This window comes from Diabrotica virgifera, chromosome 6, assembly GCF_917563875.1.
Source record: "Diabrotica virgifera virgifera chromosome 6, PGI_DIABVI_V3a".
Lineage (NCBI taxonomy): Eukaryota > Metazoa > Arthropoda > Insecta > Coleoptera > Chrysomelidae > Diabrotica > Diabrotica virgifera.
This window is the reverse complement of record NC_065448.1, coordinates 223,354,755-223,375,552: the sequence shown is the minus strand read 5'-3', so window position 1 is coordinate 223,375,552 and position 20,798 is coordinate 223,354,755. Positions and strand designations below refer to the sequence as shown.

Genomic DNA, 20,798 nt, shown 5'->3' with positions numbered 1-20,798 from the left:
CTGTTTGTTAGATGTGTTTTCCACAACTATCCAAGCTTTTAACTTCTGAGGAATAATTTGTAATTTTTTAATGAATTTTTTCACCAATGGGATCCTCCTTTAGTAGTGGTACTTTTTAATTTTGGCGTAGTTAAATTAGTTACTTATCTTAAATTATTCTATTGTAGCATATTTCTGAACATGGCTTTGTAAGGCGATTTTTCTTCACACTTTTCTTTTTTCATTCATTATATCAAAAATATGAGTTAAGTACCTATAGATTTTTTTTGTCATAACTTTTGCGATGTAATTTGACTTGGCAAGATCGAAAAAGTGGAACACTGGAAACAAGAGGCAAGAATTATGTTTTAAACTTAATACTTATAAAAGTCAATTGTCGTTTACTTCAAATTTATTTTTGTATACTTTACACAATCGTACGTAGTTTGTAAACTGTATGAATATACCGCATACCTTTCTTGAGACAGAAGGATTCATATTTCGTCCCTAACGAGTAAAATTAGAACTTAACGTTCCGAAACAAATCATTTTAGTACATTAATGGCCACCAAACGTATTTCTCTCTATATTTCAGCCCTATCTCTAATAAGATTATTTACCGTTTTCCTTCCACCTTGTAATAGCCAACTCCCTTTCCTGCAAAGACTCCCCGGGGCCTGCTTCTGGGGTTTCACTCGGTAACAGCACGTAGAAAAATAACGGCGAATATTATTACCAGCAAACAGGTTTTGTGCCTTACGATTTCATTTTGGACTGGGTATTTCTTCAATTTTCTTTCATTTCTGAGTTCATGATTAAAATATTAATCACAAAGTATATTTGGTAGATATAGGGCAGATAACTTAGGTATAGTCGGAGTAACTTATATTGTGGAACGGCTTTAAAGGCGACGAATTTTGGTTCCTTCTTGTTTACAATTCGATATTGGTTAAAAAAGTGTACCTGGTGTAGTTTATATAATATATGCGGTTAACTTAGAATTAGTCCTTTTATCGATTTCCGGACTTATTTTGAACATATATTGTTTCACCTTCGAGAAGGGGTGATACTCACACCCATTGCAAAAGCACACATCGGTACAATATCAATTTGCTTCTTTGACATGTTAGCAATTTGTATGCCAAATTTCATGTTAATCTAAGTGGTTCTTTAAAATTTGGAGCAAAAACCGTGATAAAATGTACTAAAATGTACTAAAAATGTACTAAATGTACCTATTTACGTATTGTATGTACCTAGTACCTACCTAACTAATAACTTTGTATTATGCAAAATACTTTTAATAATTAAATAAAATAATATTTGAAATGTCAAAAGAACAAAGTCACATTTTATTTCACTTATATACTTAAGAACCTAACCTTACGAATTCCTGAAGTTAACAAAACTTCTCTAATAGAATTTCCGTTAACGTTCTCTCTTTTAGATAAAGTACTTTTTACTATCTCATATTTTCAGCTAATGCCGCAACAAGCGAATGAAAGAACCGGTAAAATCTTAACTGCAATCTCAACTTCTTTAAATTTATTACCAGATTTAAGTAGTATCTTTTAAGAGTCTCCTTATATATTATGGGAATACCACCGGATTTTATTTAAGAACATACTCCGGGAGCAAAAACAACGTAATCAAAGTCACTGATACGGAGTAATATGGATTTCTCATAAGTTTAATAAAAGAGACGAACAGAAACTAAATTAAGGACTAAAATAACCAAGAAAAACTCCAGTGACAATGGAAAAGTACATATCTACGGTATATTTGAACCTTTTTAGTGTCATTTGAACTGTCAATCATGTCTTCTGGGTAGTCCTCTTCTTTTCAGTCAAGAACCCCAAAAAGGGTTCAAGAACAAGACTATAATGGTTTGGTCACGTATACGTAGAAATGGGAACTATGTGGAACGAATAATAGAGTAGTTAGAAGTTGAGGGAGGAAGAGATAGAGAAAAAGGCATAGAGTGGCGCAAGAAACAGCGACCCCTAAAACGGTAAAAGCTGAGAAAGAAGAAGAGGGTTAACCTATATTTTTAAGATTTCCGTTAACTTTTTAGCGTATAAAAGTACCTACCAAATAATTATTGTACCTAATATACAATATCAAATTATAGTAAGAAGCAAAATTATAAATTATATTAAGTAAATTATAAAATTAATTACACCAAATAAATTATTGTAACTAATATCGGAAATAATTCAGAAAAAATAAACAAATGGTTGTTGATAATGTTAAAAAAATATGTAATAACTTAAATGTAACTAAAAATATTGCAAATAATAAAAAACAAAAAGAAACTTACGCTTACCGCGATTCTTGGCCCCCCTTTCGCTTCGAATTAGCACCTCGTGATCGTCCTCCTCCCACACTTCCCCATCTGCTCCCGCAAGACTTATCACTACGATGGCTAAAACGCACAGAGCCAACCACTTCATCTGGAAATAAAAAAATTTATTAGTAGTTGGTTGATACAAAGATTGGAGATTATATAGATAACTTATATAACTGAAATCGTGGAATAATTTATTTCAAAAATTGTAGATTTTTTCTCTTTAATAATCTAATCTTATAAGAGCCTAATGCGACAAGTCACGCAGTTTCTCCGGGACATTTGTCGATATAAATAGTATCTTTAAATGACATTTAATAAAAGTCATTTTATTTTTATTCCTTTTTTATAACAGCTTCAGAATAACTGAACCGATTAACGAGGGAAGGAACCCAAGCAAGGAAAGTTTAAAGGTGACAAAATGGGTCAAAATTGTAAAGAAAATACTAAACACAACAATGTTATTTTCATATACACTTATAACAAAGCCACTTAAAGTTGTTCTGAAGCTATTTTATTGTGGCATTTTTGTAATCAACTAGTTCTGATGGGAAATAAGCCACAATTTTACCAAAAAAAAAAAATGATTTAGTAACGTTTCGACGTCCTAATCGGATGCCGTTGTCAAAATACAAAAAATATTAATGAATTAAACAAAATGTTGTTGCTTAGTAAAAAATTCTAACACTTTATTTAATCTGACTAATTTATATCGGCAATTCAGACATATATTATAACTTAGTAGAGTTAAAAGTAGAAAAATTTAAAATGATATTTGCCAATATTTATGAGTTGTGTTCCTGGGACGACTTTACTGAAACATAGTTCATTCGATTACATTAAATCAACCCCAACTCAAGAATATCCGTCACAAAAAAATCATGATAACATGTGATCTGTCTTTAAAAAGACAACCACATGCAACGGTGACAGTAAAATTCTCGCGTTAGAGATTTCATAGAGAAAAAACGTCGTGATAATATCCCGACATCGTAAGTATTAGGTCTTACTTTAGTTTACTCTCAAAACTAATATCAAATTTTGACCTTAATATGTACATATGTTATTTTAAATTATAAATAATATTAATAATACATAGGTATATAAATAATACTAAAATATAAAATATGTACTAACTCGATATGTTATTTATTTACTAATCGTGGTATTTTCTTTCTATTGACTTCCTCTTTTAGTATAGATAACCACATCCTACTGCATTCTACCGAGGAATTTGTGACACAATTGGTTTAATTTAGCATCATTAGAGCCGCTTCTTTGATTTTTCTTTTTTTACTATCTGTTTCTTTCAGGACTATACTTGATTCTCTCCACTGAACTCTATGTTCATTATCCCTTTCGTGTTGACATATTTGAGATCTATCAAATTCTCTATTTTTAATATAAGACTGATGTTCTCTTATTCTAACGTGTAATGGTCTTGGTGTTTCACCTAACTAAAATTGTTCGCAGTCACAAGGTATTTTGTAAAAACAATTTTTTGTTCTTTCTTGTTCACTGTTAGGTTTAGTTTTAGATAGAATATATCTCAACGTGTTTGTTGTTTTGAATGTTGTTGAAATGTTGAATTTATTTCCTATTATTTTAAGTTTCTCGGATAGTCCTTTTATATATGGTATTGATGTTTTCCTCGTATTATTTCTTGTGAATGCTATAGGATCCCGCTCTAAGTTGTTCTGTTCCATTCGATCCAATCTTGACAATTCCTTATTTATAAACGATAAAGAATAATCATTTTTTAATAAAACATATGTTAAGGTGAAACAGTAGCGATCAACAGGTAGCGAAAACGCGTTCCAAGATTGTGGCTGTAATTTTGAATATTTTTTCGAGATATTTGGCACACGTATTCGTAATATAATAAAGAATGGCGGTACAGAGCCCAATTTGAAAAATATATTAATATGTGGAAATTACTCTGTAATTAAATACAATATTAAAAAAACGAGCCTGTACCGCCATTAAGAAGAACAAAAAAATACACTTTTTTCAAATAAACTTTTTTATCCCATGCCTAAATTTTGTGTCATTTTGGAACTACTAATGAAATAAAAAATTTTAGTAGTTCCAAAATGGCACAAAATATAGGCATCGGATAAAAAAGTTTATTTGAAGAAAGTGTATTTTTTTGTTCTTCTTAATGGCGGTACAGGCTCGTTTTTTTAATATTGTATTTAATTACAGAGTAATTTCCACATATTAATATATTTTTCAAATTGGGCTCTGTATCGCCATTCTTTATTATATTACGAATACGTGTGCCAAATATCTCGAAAAAATATTCAAAATTACAGCCGCAATCTTGGAACGCGTTTTTGCTACTTGTTGATCGCTACTGTTTCCTCTTAACAATTGTTTTTCTTCTAAGAATGAATTTTCGTTAGAACAAGTAATTTTGGCTCTATCATATAAGGATTTAATGATTCCCATTTTAACGTTGATGTTGTGATTTGATTTGTAATTGAGATATCTGTTGGTGTGTGTTGGTTTTCTATACACTTGAGTCTCATATCCAGTATCCTTCTTTGAGACTAAAACATCGAGGAAAGGCAGGGTGTTATTATACTTATTTTCCATTGTAAATTTTATTGTCTCTCCTTGATCGTTTGTAATATTTAGGAATATATCCAACAATTCTGATCTATGAGGCTATATTGAAAACACATCATCTACATATCTCCACCATACTGTGGGTTTTAAATTTTGTTTAGAAATGATAATAATATATCATATTATAAATAAATTAATATATCATAAACGATAAGTCAGATTAAATAAATTATTAGAAGAATTTTTTACTAAGCAACAACATTTTTGTTTAATTCATTAATATTTTTTGTATGTTGACAACGGCATCCGATTTGGACGTCGAAACGTTAATAAAATCATTTTTTAATAAAATTGTGGCTTATTTCTCATCAAAACTAGTTAAGCCCCTTAAAATTTTTTATTTTTTAAATCCCTAACTTTGTATCTTTTAAAGCGAATACCTACTTCTTATCACTAACCAAGATAAGAATGATATAATGAATAAACATAAAATGACAATGAATTAAGGTGAAACAGTAGCGATCAACAGGTAGCGAAAACGCGTTCCAAGATTGCGGCTGTAATTTTAAATATTATTTCGAGATATTTGGCACACGTATTCGTAATATAATAAAGAATGGCGATACAGAGCCCAATTTGAAAAATATATTAATATGTAGAAATTACTCTGTAATTAAATACAATATTAAAAAAACGATTCTGTACCGCCATTAAGAAGAACAAAAAATACACTTTCTTCAAATAAACTTTTTTATCCGATGCCTAGATTTTGTGTCATTTTGGAACTACTAATGAAATAAAAAATTTTAGTAGTTCCAAAAAGTGTATTTTTTGTTCTTCTTAATGGCGGTACAGGCTCGTTTTTTTAATATTGTATTTAATTACAAAGTAATTTCCACATATTAACATATTTTTCAATTGGGCTCTGTACCGCCATTCTTTATTATATTACGAATACGTGTGTCAAATATCTCGAAAAAATATTCAAAATTACAGCCGCAATCTTGGAACGCGTTTTTGCTACCTGTTGATCGCTACTGTTTCCTCTTAAATAGACTAAAATAAAATAGGTAATCTTCTTTTATTCGTCACAAACCAGTAGTTTCATTTTTACAATATGATGATAATCAAAATTAAGTAATTAAACCTAAATATAAATTCAATTCTATTTTAAATTTAACATATTAGATCAAACAAAGTGACAACATTGGCTAATTCGAAATAGGTACCTGCCATAACATTGAACAGTCAAAAGGCCCTATATCTATATACCAACGATTTACCATGAATGTGGAAGAAGAAGAAAAAATGTCATAATCCAGTCCCACAAAAGGGATTCCGCAAACATAGATATATTTCTGTAGACAAAATCAGCCAAACTGATTTGCCCATATCTAAGGAAAGGTTGTACGAAGCTGGTCTTGTTGAATATAGTGTGATAGCACGACGATACTATAATGATAAACAGACATAACATTTTAATAGTATATGACGCGCTATAAGAAGCAGTCACTTTTGTCGCAAGTGCCACGTGCCGTTATTTATTGTCTTTCGATTTTGAAATCTGTATCTATATAATATGTATAATAAAAATAAATTATAGGAGTTGTAGGGAGTAAAAATTAGAGAGTGTCAGAAAAAATTAGAGAGTGTTAGAAAGAATTTGAGGATGTCAGAAGAAATTGGAAAGTGCCAGGAAAATAGGAAGGAATCAGACAAAAAATAAGAGGGGTCAGAAAAAATAGAGGAAGTCAGAAAAAATTAGTGGGAGATACGATAAAATAGGAGGAACTAAAAAAATTAGTGCAGTGACTGTGGCGCAATTGACTGTATTCCCCATGTCAACGGGTGACATTAATACTAAATTTCCTTAGTTGGAAATCCCATAAAATTGATTTGGTTGTTTAAATAGTTCGAAATCATATCCCTTTTTTACACTTGTCGACGCCTGTGTTGTTCCTTGCTAGCATGTTATCGAAATTTACATGTGTCGCGAAGAAGAGGATCGGACGCTTACCACTTGAGATCCAAAAATTCTTCCCCTATGATACAAGGAACGAGATGCATCCAGACCACTCGAGTGTACACACGCGAAATAGTGTTGGTTTCGCCGTTGATGTTTTGATTGTAAGTTTTAACCTTTTATTTGTTATTACCTATATATCTCCTTTGTTTAGTTTTTTGAAATATTTACCAACCAATTAATTTGAATTTGTGTATAATATTATTGTATTGCACTTATGGAGAATTTCCACTTATCTCTCAATAGAGACTATCAGAAGGAATAAATTCATTAACAGGTGTTGTAATTAGTGTTTATTTCTTGGTTTTGATTTTATTAATTGTTTCGTACAGTACCTGCTATTAGTAAACATACATCTTAATTACCCCAGGCTGTGGGTGAAAAAACGTGACATAATTCAGGAATTTTTGAAACTTCTCAGATGTTGTAAAGGACGATGCCAGGAATAACTTCTACTAAAATGTAACCAAAAATATTGTGCGCTTTTTTTTTAATTGCGATTTTCATTTGTTAAATTTGCAATTTTTATTGATTTTTAATTGTGTAGCTTAGGATATTGATTTTAGAGAAAAACTTTTTAATAGAAAGTTGTAGTAAATTAAAAAACCTACAATTTGAGCTATGGTATGTTTAACTTCGTTAATTGGTTATTGCAAAACAGCCTGCGAAAAGTCCAAAATGGCCGTTTTTACAATTGCATTATTCATTGTACAAATATTTTTTTTTATTTTTTAAAGCTTTAAAATGAAGATTTTCAATTCCAAACATAAAAAAAAATTGTAAAGCCAGATTAACGAATTTGTTGCTTAGATATTATAAATTGTTTATCCCAAGAGGTAAAATGTCGAAGGCTATAACTTTTTGAAAAAAAAAATCGTAGAAAGTTGGTGAAACATCCAATCTCCTTCGAAAGAGTTATGTTTTCATATTCTGATGTAAATAAATGCGTAAAACATTTTTAAACCTCTAATTTTTGGATTTGAAAATAAGGGGGCAAATTTCGTTATAAACATTTAGAGCTGAAGCGGCCCTGTACATCCTATGAGTTTTTAACTTACATATTATTGTTGCTGAAGATGAAACGAAGGTTTATAAAAAAATAGAAAATTTCTACGACCAACTGAAGCCGAGATAATTTTTGGGTTTGCAAATAAGGGGGCAAATTTCGTTATAAACATTTAGATCTGAAGCGGCCCTGTATATCCTATGAGTTTCTAACTGACAGATTATTGTTGCTAAAGACGAAACGAAGATTTATAAAAAAATTAAAATTTTCTACAACCAACTGAAGCCGAGATAATTGTTTTTTTTTTCTTAAATCATAGTGCCTTTATTTAACACAATTAAGAAATTATTTTACAGTCATTGACTAAACAAAGACTTATATTATCTTAAAATAAAAATTATTATAAAATATAATTATATTTAATTATTAAAAATTATTTTTTAAATCGGTGCTTTTGCAAGCGGCCGAATTTTGCAAATCGCCCGGCTCGCTTCAAATCCGCGCCTCGGAAATTTTTTACGTAACTTGTATTAAATGACATAAAACAATTTAATAATATTACCATTATAATATACAGTCTATTTACCACTGTATTTGTTTTTCTTTATAAACTTTTATATGTGAAATTCAAAAAGAATAGTCACTACAAGAAGAAAAAGTTTTATGTATATTATAGTAAGAAATAACATTATTATTACTATATTTAAATAACAATGAAAAAATTAAAAATATAGTTATATATTTCATATATATGTATCATTTTTGTAATATTATTTCTTCAGAAATGAAATTTCACATATAAAAGTTTATCAAGAAAAACAAATACAGTGGTAAATAGATGGTATATTATAACGGTAATATTATTAAATTGTTTTCTGTCAAAATTTAATACAAGTTACGTGAAAATTTTCCGACCGCGCGGATTTGAAGCAAGCCGGGCGATTTGCAAAATTCGGCCGCTTGCAAAAGCACCGATTTTAAAAATAATTTTTAATAATTAAATGTAATTATATTTTATAATAATTTTTATTTTAAGATAATATAAGTCTTTCTTTAGTCAATGACTGTAAAATAATTTCTTAATTGTTATAAATAAAGGCACTACGACTTAAGAAAAAAAAAACAATTATCTCGGCTTCAGTTGGTTGTAGAAAATTTTTATTTTTTTTATAAATCTTCGCTTTGTCTTCAGCAACAATAATCTGTAAGTTAGAAACTTCTAGGATGTACAGGGCCGCTATAGCTCTAAATGTTTATAACGAAATTTGCCCCCTTATTTGCAAACCCAAAAATTATCTCGGCTTCAGTTGGTCGTAGAAATTTTTTATTTTTTTATAAATCTTTGTTTCATCTTTAGCAACAATAATCTGTAAGTTAAAAACTCATAGGATGTACAGGGCCGCTTCAGCTCTAAATGTTTATAACGAAATTTGCCCCCTTATTTTCAAACCCAAAAATTAGAGGTTTAAAAATGTTTTACGCATTTATTTACATCAGAATATGAAAATATAAATCTTTAGAAGGAGATTGGATGTTTCACTAACTTTCTACGATTTTTCTTCAAAAAGTTATAGCCTTCGACATTTGACCTCTTGTGATAAACAATTTATAATATCTAAGCAACAAATTCGTTAATCTGGCTTTACAATTTTTTTTATGTTTGGAATTGAAAGATCTTCATTTTAAAGCTTTAAAAAATAAAAAAAATTATTTGTACAATAAATAATGCAATTGTAAAAAAGGGCCATTTTGGACTTTTCGCAGGCTGTTTTGCAATAACCAATTAACGAAATTAAACTTACCATAGCTCAAATTGTAGGTTTTTTAATTTACTACAACTTTCTATTAAAAAGTTTTTCTCTAAAATCAATATCCTAAGCTACAAAATTAAAAATAAATAAAAATTGCAAATTTAACAAATGAAAATCGCAATTAAAAAAAAGCGCACAATATTTTTGGTTACATTTTAGTAGAAGTTATTCCTGGCTTCGTCCTTTACAACACCTGATAGGTTTCAAAAATTCCTGAATTATATCCTGAAATCGACCTATTTTTCACCCAAAGCCTGGGGTAAATACACTTATTTCAAAACTAACAACAATAATAATCAAATCGTTTAAAAAATCAAACTCCCCGATCCAAATCAGATCTGATACGGCCGTCGCTATCATTATTTCCATAACCGCGAATTGGAATGTTCACGTTGTTCACATTAGTTTTCCCGTGTTAATAAAATATAATATGTTGGCGCAAAAATGGGAATTGGTTTTGTTGTGCGAACTAATTTGATTCTGGCATAGATTAAAATTTGATATTACATTAATTTTAAGTTGATAACGCGAATTTTTAATTAGTAAAAATGAAAATATATTTTCCGCAGTCATAAATTGAACCTTTATATCTATATAAAGTACAAAATGTTTAACAATTGTTGATGAAGTTAATTTAGGCATTCACGTAGAGTGTCGTTCATACATTGATGTTATTTCTATTCGAGGGCTCTCCGATGTAGTTCAATATTTGAAATCACTTCGCTGTATTCGCTTTAATCGTTTTGGATTTTGTTAAAAGTTAGACTAATGGATTTTGTCCAAAAAGTTATTGTTACGTTATTTTCTCCCTTTGATTTTTTTTCGTATATTATTTTACTGTTATAAAATGGGGTGAAAATTATTTTATTAAAAAGAATACCATTAATCGATAGAGGGACAAATTCGAAGTAAAATTTGTTATATAAAGTTATTAATATAAATCAATACTTTTTGAGTTATTAAATATCAAAGATTTTATTTTTTCGTAAAAAGTGCATGTTTTAAAGCTGTTTTTCACGTATAACTCAAAAACTATAAGATTTTACAAAAAAGTTCTTATTACCAAAATTGAAGATAATAAAAATCTGAATGCACTCCTCACTTAAAGAACTAAACTTATGTTGTTAATTCAAAGTGAGTTATGAGTAATTGAATGTATATTTTATTCGACGAGTACTCAAATCTAAGTATTCAAGCTTAAATAACGGGAAAACGATGCATTTTATAAAATATAGCTGCTAAACACTTCTCAAAGTAATTCGGAATACCTGACTGAATTAACTGAGCTTTAGAAGAAGTTAAAAGCATCAAAATTCAGGAAGTTATGATGAATATAAAAGAACCCTTTCGAATTTTTTAGGAAAAAGTGAAAAATAAAACATACGCCATTTACACAAAAATTAAAATTTATAGTAATCCTTAAAATAATTTCTTTATATTAGCAAAAGTAATGATTTCAAGAATTTTGACCGGTTAAGAATGCATATTTTTGGAAAAAAGATATAATTTAAACAAAATCATAATTTTTAAAATTATCGTAATTTTCATTTTCTTTTGATAATAACTCCAAAAATACTCAATATACTCAATACAAAAAAGATATATAACCAAATTTTAGTTTTTTCTGTATCAAATATTTTATCTTTTTTACCATTTCTGTAGGGTAGAAAATAACCGAGAAAGAAACGTTTAAAGCTTAAATTTTGCTGCGAGAACCATGTAACCGGGGATACTTAACCTTTTGTTTTCAAAAAAGTAAGGAGTGTAAAAGATTAAATTCAACGTGGCTTAATAGCACTTGATATTAACTTTCAAATGGATTTTAAGTTAACCTGCTATTAAAAAAATTAACGGAGTTATTTAAAAAAAACAATAACATTTTTTGGAAAAAAATTTAAAAGATAAATTGCGAAACATTTTTGGAGCATAAATTTTAATGCTATCAACTTGTTCGGGGCTCATTTGATAGATATTTCTAAGTGCTTTGACAAATGTATGTTATAAAAGGCATCATTTTCCCGTTATTTAAGCTTGAATACTTAGATTTGTGCACGCGCCGAAAAATATATACATTCAATTACTTATAACTCACTTTTATTTAACAGTAAAAGGTTTTTATAGTAAGGAGTTAGCTTCAATTTTGGTAATAATACCTTTTTTGAAAAAACTTATAGTTTTTGAGTAATTTATGAAAAATCGGTTAAAACATGCATTTTACTAAAGAAGAATAAAGATTTTTTATCTTTAATAACTCAAAAAGTTTTGATTTATTTTAATAACTTTATATAACAAATTTTGCTTGGAATTTGCCGCTCTATCTAATTATGGGGCTATTTTTAATAAAACAATTATCAATAAAAGCGCAAGTTGGCACCTTTAGTTCCTTTAGGAACCTTTGTTCCTTGAGATATCCTCTAACCACTTACCAATTTTCATGCAAATCGATGGAGGTTTAACGAAATCGGAGGTAAAAGCTCATATCCACCTTCAGTGACTGCACTATATAGGTAAGAATTAAAACCAAAAGCACCAAATGAAGACGAAAACTTATCAAACACTTAAATATTACAAATTACCACAGCACTGACTCTACCAGCTGCTAGCCGAATTGGAAAGGTCTGTATAAGCTCCTGACTTCCTTTGCATGGTGCTCATTTACCGACAAACGATAGCACAGTTCGCGCCGACCCAGGCCGGCCATAAATAGAGGGTTCTGTCCTAGCCGAAGGACCGTAAATCACAAATTCTGAGGGAAATAACGCTATTTCACATTTCTTTAATTCCCGGCTTTATTTTTTATCATTTTCTATTACATATTTTCTATTTTGTAAGGTGTGCCACGCCACGTACTACGCCACTGTTAGATTCCGTTGGATCCCAGCCTAAGAAATGCGGTATACAAAATCTATCCAAAAACTACACAAATTCTGGAACTATGGTAAAATATTAGTTCGGCAGCAAACCTGAAGGGGATCTGAGCACCCCTATCGAGCAATAAAATAGGAACCTACGCTTAAATATGCAAATATGCCTTTTTGACCGTTATAGACATAAATTACACTCACTAAGTTTTTTTTTGAAATCAAGGATCGACAATAAAACAATAAATTACCATAATCTCGCCATTGACACTCCTATCTAACTGAACGAGAGAAATTTGTACGTTCTATCCATACAAGATTTGGGTTTGTGGGAGATCATTTGCAGTAATTTAATTGACCCAATTTGCATCGGATTCACACTGATCGAGTGAAACTGTGAACAGTTCCAACCGAGAACGGATACCGCATTTTAGTCTCTCTTTGAGGCAACGGCGTAGAGAGACTGAGTATGCTGAATGGCTCGAAAGATCACGTTTTCAGCTCTTACTGCACTTCTAATTATTGTCTCTAATACTTTTAATTAATATATCGAGTATATTAAATAATTGAAATTATCATGTGAAGTGAAATTTTTTGTGCTGCTATCATTAGCCCCCAGTTTCATAGGAAGAGGATTTATTTTCCAAATGCGATGTTTTAAAGTGTCATGTAAAAGCTAGATTGGATTTAAATCTACACTAAATTTACAATCAAGATGCAGTAGGCCTTCCGAATAGGACATACATTTCTTACACACAAACATATTATATTCAACAAGGAGGCTGCTCCGATGTGTACCAAGTGCAACACGCAACTGACAGTGAAACATATAATTATTATCGAGTGTCCACTGTCCAGTGTACCAGAACGAGAGGAATACGTGTGCTCTTAGTGGCAATCTAAAAAGTGTACTGACTTTAAACTTAAAATCCTTATTAAGTTATTTGAAAATTACTAAACTATGTACCAGATTGTAAAGCATTTTTATATAATAATATGTATCTTACTGTTTGTGTATATCCCCCATCCCCCCGCTAATAACCCTTAGTGGTTGATGCGGGTTTATTTGTGTATATAATAATAAAAAAAATGCAGTAGAAATAAACAAACCAAAACACGTTAAATGCTACTTAGGAGCACTCCCGAATCATAATTTACAATATACACACACCGAAACTTATATGGAATCACCATATATTTCAAAATAATATATTTATTTCTTTTGAAAAAACTTGTTGCGAAGAATATAGGTTTTTATTGAAAATAAACAAATCTATAAGACAATCAGATAGTAGAGCTCGGTACGGCATAGGTTATTTGCCTGAGTTGCAAATTGAACGAAAATAAATAAACAAACTTTTGCGTCCAAAAACGAAAATATGCCTCATGTCTTGTGGAGAAAGTAATGTTCTCAGAGGGACATAGCTGTAGAGCTATGCGTAAAACAGGGTGTTCTGTCCAAAACCTATGCTAGGTAACAGGAACTAGGAAAGCTTAAAGATAAAGCAAGGAAAAGCCGCCAAAAAGTAATAACGGCTCGCCACGATCGTTTAATTGTCCAATTAGCTGGAAAACACCCAATCATTTCTCACCTGCAGCTCCAAAGGCAGCTTTTGGAAGCTACAGGTGTAACTATTTCAGTTGAAACAATAAGAAGAAGAGTTCGTGCCAAGAAGTATACAGCAGGATACAGTTAGGAGTTCCCGAGTTATCCAGGCAGCACAAGTTTGATCGCCTAAATTGGTGTCTTCACCACCAAAACTGGAACATTGGAAATTGACAAAATGTGCTATTTTCAGAAAAAGTCAGGATTAGTGTAAAATCAGATGACCCACAAAATCGTGTACTTAGAGGTCTAAAAAGACAAGCAAGAACGAAAACTGTCAGATCTGTTCACAAATATACAAGGGGAAGTATAATGTTCTGGAGAGGAATTGTGATCCGTAAAAAAACTCCTTTAATTTTCATCCGATTAACATAAACTGCTCACAGGAATGTTAATAACCTCTAGTTAGGCTCTGGAGAGATGTAGCAGAAGAAAATTTAATTTTCATGCATGATAATGGACCTCCACACACCATTAGAATAAATAGAGACATCATTGAAGCAGAAGGTATCCCTTGTTTGGAGTGGACTGCTTGCTCACCCGAACCCCTATAGATTATTTGTGGGATATGCTTAAAAGAAAAATTAAAGTTCGCTGGGATAATCCACAGAACACCGCACGGCTAGTATTAACTGCTCTTGAAGAATGCAGCAACCTACCACAACAAAATGTTAATAATTTGATGAGGAGCGTGCCCACGCAAACTGAAGCTTGCATGGGACTAGAGATGATAACACTGACTACAAAAAAAAAAATGAAAAAAATAAATTAAAACAATTTTCACATTATTAGTTCTACGTTGAAATTTTTTATTCTATTGACTTTAAAACAACTAGTTTCAATTTGTTTGTTAAATACTTTATTGTTTTATAGTATGGTGTAGTTAGACCCAAACCCAGACATCCAAAGTGAAAGTTATCCTCCAACACCAAATTGTTCTATATGATCCACATAATGTTCAGAAAAAAGTCACACCATTTTGATCGTCGGGTTTGGGGGGAGAGGGGGGAGAAGTTGGTAAATTAGTAGTTTTTTTAAGTTTTTCGTCAATACTTGTAAAACTATGCTTTAGCGTAAGGAATGGTATATAGAAAAATGTTCTACATAAAATTTAAAACAAAAAAGGTTGTATACATAATTGTTATAAAATCAACGGTTCCAGAGTTACGGAGGGTAAAATGTGGAGGTTTTCGATAACTTCTTATATATACCGATTTCTCCCCTCTCTCCCCCCCAAACCCGACGCTCAAAATGGTGTGACTTTTTTCTGAACATTATGCGGACCACATAGAACAATTTGGTGTTGGAGGATAACTTTCACCTTGGATGTCTGGGTTTTTGGTATAGTTATATCATAAATATTGCCCAAAAAATATAAAAAGTATCGAAAATCTCGACTTTTCACCCTCCGTAACTCTGGAACCGTTGATTTTATAACAATTATGTATAGAACATTTTTTGTTTTAAATTTCATGTAGAACATTTCTGTATATAACATTGTTTACGCTAAAGCATGGTTTCAGAAATATTGACGAAAAACGTAAAAAAACTACTAATTTACCGTTTTCTCTCCCATTTCCCTCCCAAACCGGACGCTCAAAATGGTGTTACTTTTTACTGAACAATATGTGGACCATGCAGAACATTTTGGCTTTGGAGGAAAACTTTTACTTTGGATGTTTGGGTTAGGCCTTTTTTTGGACCAGTTATACTATACTACCTCCGTAACTTTATTTTAGGTAACCGTAACTTATTATGAATAGGGCCTATATTATTTCCAATTTAATGTAAAACAATTTTATATAGAAGGTTGTTCATGCTAAACCGCATAGTTTTAGAAATATTGGCGAAAAACTTAAAAAACTACGAATTTACCGATTTCTCCCCCCTGTCCACACCAAACCCGACGCTCAAAATGGTGTGACTTTTTTCTGGACATTGTGTGGACCATATAGAACAATTTGGTGTTGAAGGATAACTTTCACTTTGGATGTCTGGGTTATGCCATCTTTTGGATCAACTATACTATACTATTATTTATTTGTTACGTATTTGTTATTAAATTGCTTTAAAATAAATTGTGTTTGTTGTGTGTTCGTTTTTTTTTTTAAATCCGCACGAAATAATAAGAAATATCAGATGATTCCATATAAGTTTGGGATTGTGTATATTTGTTGTAAATCCTAAATCATGATTGCCAAAGTTTATACATTGTAAATTATGATTCGGGAGTGCTCCTAGTAGCATTTAACGTGTCTTGGTTTGTTTATTTCTACTGCATCTTGAATTTAAATTTAGTATAATATAGGATATATGGTTGCAAATATAATTTTTAAATTGATTCTCACCAAGTTAAGTATTCACTATTCTAGCGATATAAAAACTGTGTTATCTATCATTAGCACAAATACGTCATATTCAAGGTGGATGGCAAATGGCAAAACATGATCTTCTATTCTAAAATGTTTTCAATGTAGGTACATGTCGGCTGTTATTCCCCAAATCACCTCCAAAAGTTCGGTATGTCTATTCCAAGCAATACCGCTTTCAAAATTGGCCCAGCTTTTATTTACATTACCTGTAACGAGTGCTGTAGCTGAAAGAAGTTTTCCCACAATGAAAAGAGTTAAAATTTATCTGCGCTCTACCATGACAACTAATCAACTGACGAACCTTCAGTAATATCGATTGAAAGAGAAGAAAGTGAACGGTTGATGAACAATCCAGACCCAATTATAGACATTTTTAGTACTGTTGCATGTTGGCCAGAGAAGATTAAATTTGTAAATAAATGTAAACCTTGTCAAGAAGCAGTAAATCTGTATAAAAATAAAATGTGTTGTTTCAATTTCTCATTTATTTATTTATTAAAAAACAGTCTTTTTCTATTCTATTTATTTATTTATTGTTTAAATATATTTTTATTTAAAGATAAGTTGAGTTGATGTTTTTGAAGAAGGATTGAGAGTTTTCATTGATCAATTAATCAATTTTGTTAGATGTGCTGAAACGGTTTGAATTTTGAAAATTCAATTAATAACTATATTTTGTAGAATAGATTTGTTGAATGTTTACATCCCCTCTCAATGATTGGGGTTTTTGAGAACCAAACAAAACCACCGCGAACTCAAAATCTAATGTGACTTGCCTCCTCAGTTTTTTTGGTCTAGAACCGCCACTGTGGCGAAGGCTGCTCAAGTCAGTCTTACACGACGGAGAAGCTTAACTGTTTGGTTATCTTTTCCTATGCGAATCTCATGACCTAGGTATTTATAAGCCATTACCTCTATATGGATCGTGTTCCCAGGGACGCGCCGTCCATATGGGCAAGGTCGTGCGGCGCACGACGGCGCCAAGGCGTTAAAGGCGCCCTTTGACTCGACAATGTTAAATAAATATCCAATTCAAAACTAAATATTTTTTGAAGCAGAAAAAAACATTGCAAAAAATAACTTAGTCCACGCATTCACAAACATTACTATTGCGTTACGTGTAGTATTAACTATACCGATTTCTGTACTTTCAGCCGAGAGATAATTTTCTAAACTAAAACTAATTAAGAATTAAGTACTAAGATCTAGAATGGGTCAGGAGCGGCTAGAAAATGTTGCTGTTATTTCTACAGAATCTGAGTTTTTAAGGGACCTGAATATTGAAAATCTAATTAATGAATTTGTCAAAGGTAAAGCAAGAAAAGTTCAATTTCTATAAGAAATATCCGTTGGTTTTCATCATAATAAGTGTATTTGTTTAAAAAAAATCGCAATATAAATATGTTTTATTTTTTGACCTTCAGTTTTTTTAATGTTAAGTAATGTTTTATAATATAGTTTTTATTATGTTCCGTTTTATTATGCAATATAGTGTTTTATATATTATTTTTAATAACTACTAGGCTACTAGAAACAACAGAGATGAAAATACTGCGACGAATATCAGGGAAAAGTCTGTTGGATAGGGAGAGAAGTGAGAACATAAGAAGAACATGCAATGTAGAAGATATAAATGGATGGGTGACAAAACTGAAACAGGAGTGGAATGAACACATTAGTAGAATGGCAGAGGATAGGATAGTACGAATAGCACGTGATAAGTCACCAAATGGACGAAGAATTATTGGCAGACCAAGAAAAAGATGGTGCGATAATCTAAACAATTTAGGAGGCTCATATTGAAGAAGGAACAGGCCTACATACAAGAAGGAGGAAGAACAATATATTATTTTTGGGTCTAGGACGTTTCATCGCCGCCGTTTCGATGCCGCCAGTTCGATGCCGATGCCGGCCGATTCATCGCCAGTCAATTAATCGCTATCTGATATATTTCCGAATAGGGCTTTTCATCGACTGTCATTTGTTTCGAGCTTCTGTCATATGTTGTATAATCTGTGTATAATATTAATATACACGGATTATATGACATATGACAGAAGCTCGAAACAAATGATTGTGAATGAAAAACCCTATTATCGACAGTTACAATTATTAGTTATTTTTAGTATTAATTAGGAATTCTAGGAAATGCGAGATATGACGGCGATGAAATGGACTGGCGATGAACCGGCGGCATCGAAACGGCCGGCGATGAACCGGCGGCATCGAAACGTCCCATTCCGATTATTTTTATAAGTGTACTGTGGTAACTATTGTTTCCTTTAAAAAAATCTAGGTAGATGTATGGTAGGGGAGAAACCTTGTACCCTGAAAATGTACCTCTACCAAATATTGGCTCTTAATGCAGGGGAGTTCGTTAAGGGGGGGGGACGAAAAAAAATCTATCCTTAGAAAAACTCGAAATCGACAGAATAAGGTAAGTTAAGTACTTGCAAAACAGTGTATATTTCAAAAATCTGATGATTTGAGCGGGGCGTAAGGAAATGGGTGAGTGCCAAACTTTCATAAGAAAAAAGCGAATATTTCGCGACATAAATGACAGATCGAAAAACTAAAAAATTCAACTCAATATTTTTCAAAAATCTATCGAATGATAGCAAACACGACTTCCCACGAAGAGGGGTGGGGGTAAATTTAATATTTTAAATACGAATCGCGCGATATTTCGCGAAATGAACATCAGATCGAAAAACTGAAAAATACACTTATACAATATTTTTGAAAAATCTATCGAATGGCACCAAACACGACCCCTACGGAGGTGGGCTGGGGGATTACTTTAAAATCTTAAATGGGAGCCCCCATTTTTTATTAGCAGATTTGGATTCCTTACGTAAAAATTTTTTATAAAAACTTTTATTCGAGACATTTTTTCGAATTATGGATATATAATCTAAAAAAACGATTGTTGGAAATGGAAAATTAAATTAAAAATGGAAAGTCCCCACTAAAATGGAAAACTTTACTTAAATTTTTGGTTTTAGAACCTACTCCTCACAACCCAATAGGTCCCCAAAAGCGCTCGAGTGACTGCACATTTAGCATACTTTGCTCCCCTACCATAGAAACAATTTCAGTTTTCCACGTTGAAATATGAAGGAGTGATTGATTATAATATTTGTACTACCCTGGTAATTTTGATACAGGCGCTTATCAATATTTTGCACGACGGCGCCGAATTTACTTGGCGCGTCCCTGCGTGTTCCTACGCATATCTCTTCGCTGATTACAATGTTTGTCATCATTTGGGTTTTAGATATATTTATTTACAATCCCCCTTTTATCTGGGAAAGGTAGAGCTGATTTAAAAGTTCTTTGGCCTCATCTATCCTATCAGCTACTAGCACAATATCATCTGCAAACCTCAGGTGACTAAGATTTTCTCCGTTTATGTTTATGCCCTTGTCGGTCAGTTTCGCCCTTTTACATATATATTCCAAAAGTGTAGTGAACAGTTTCGGTGACATGAAGTCCCCATGACGTACTCCACGTTGTTTCGGGAATTTATGAGTACGTATTTATGAGCCATTTGACACTTTTATTGATAAACTTTCACATGAGTGTCATTTCACAAGTCGCGCACTGTTTTCATTTAAAATAGCATCACCATACTTAGTCCTGTCGCCAGGGGGGGTACAACGGCCTCCTTAATTCAGATGGACTTACCCAAGTTTTTTTTATATATTTTGACCCGCAGAATACGAATTTTTTGGGTAACAGTTGATCCGGATGTCGATAAGATTGTTATAGACAAAGAACTTGAGGAATTACATAACAGCGATTTCTCGCAAAACAAAACATCTTTTTGTATTTTTTGGGTCATTTTAAGCAAACAATATTCCTACAAGTTTTTTCGTAGAATGCATAGTTTTCGAGATAACCGCGGTTGAACTTTCAAAAAATCGAAAAATTGTAAATTTTAAACCCGAATAACTTTTGATTAAAAAATAAAGTAGCAATTCTGCTTACCGCATTTGAAAGTTTAAGTCAAATTATATCGGTTTTGATTATTTGCATTGCTAAAAATTTATTATTTTATTGTTAAACACAGCTGTAAACTGTAGTAAACACCTAGTATGTGAGTGATGTTTTCTATGATTTCTCATTTAAAATCGAACGAGTAGGTAGAGTAGCTACAAGTGCAAGCGAGGCAATTTCTACGTAGCATGCGTTAAAACGCATATATTAGGCACGGGAAACC

The 20,798-nt window shown here is 31.6% G+C and overlaps 1 protein-coding gene across 1 annotated transcript in view; it reads right to left on the bottom strand.

Moving 5' to 3' along the window:
- LOC126886749 (pleiotrophin-like) overlaps positions 1 to 20,798 on the bottom strand; it is a 379,849-nt gene that overhangs the window by 229,717 nt on the left and 129,334 nt on the right. Inside the window, exon 2 of the mRNA XM_050653766.1 lies at positions 2,300 to 2,432. Coding sequence (XP_050509723.1) covers positions 2,300 to 2,432 — 133 coding nt within the window. The remainder of the gene's footprint in view (positions 1 to 2,299; positions 2,433 to 20,798) is intronic.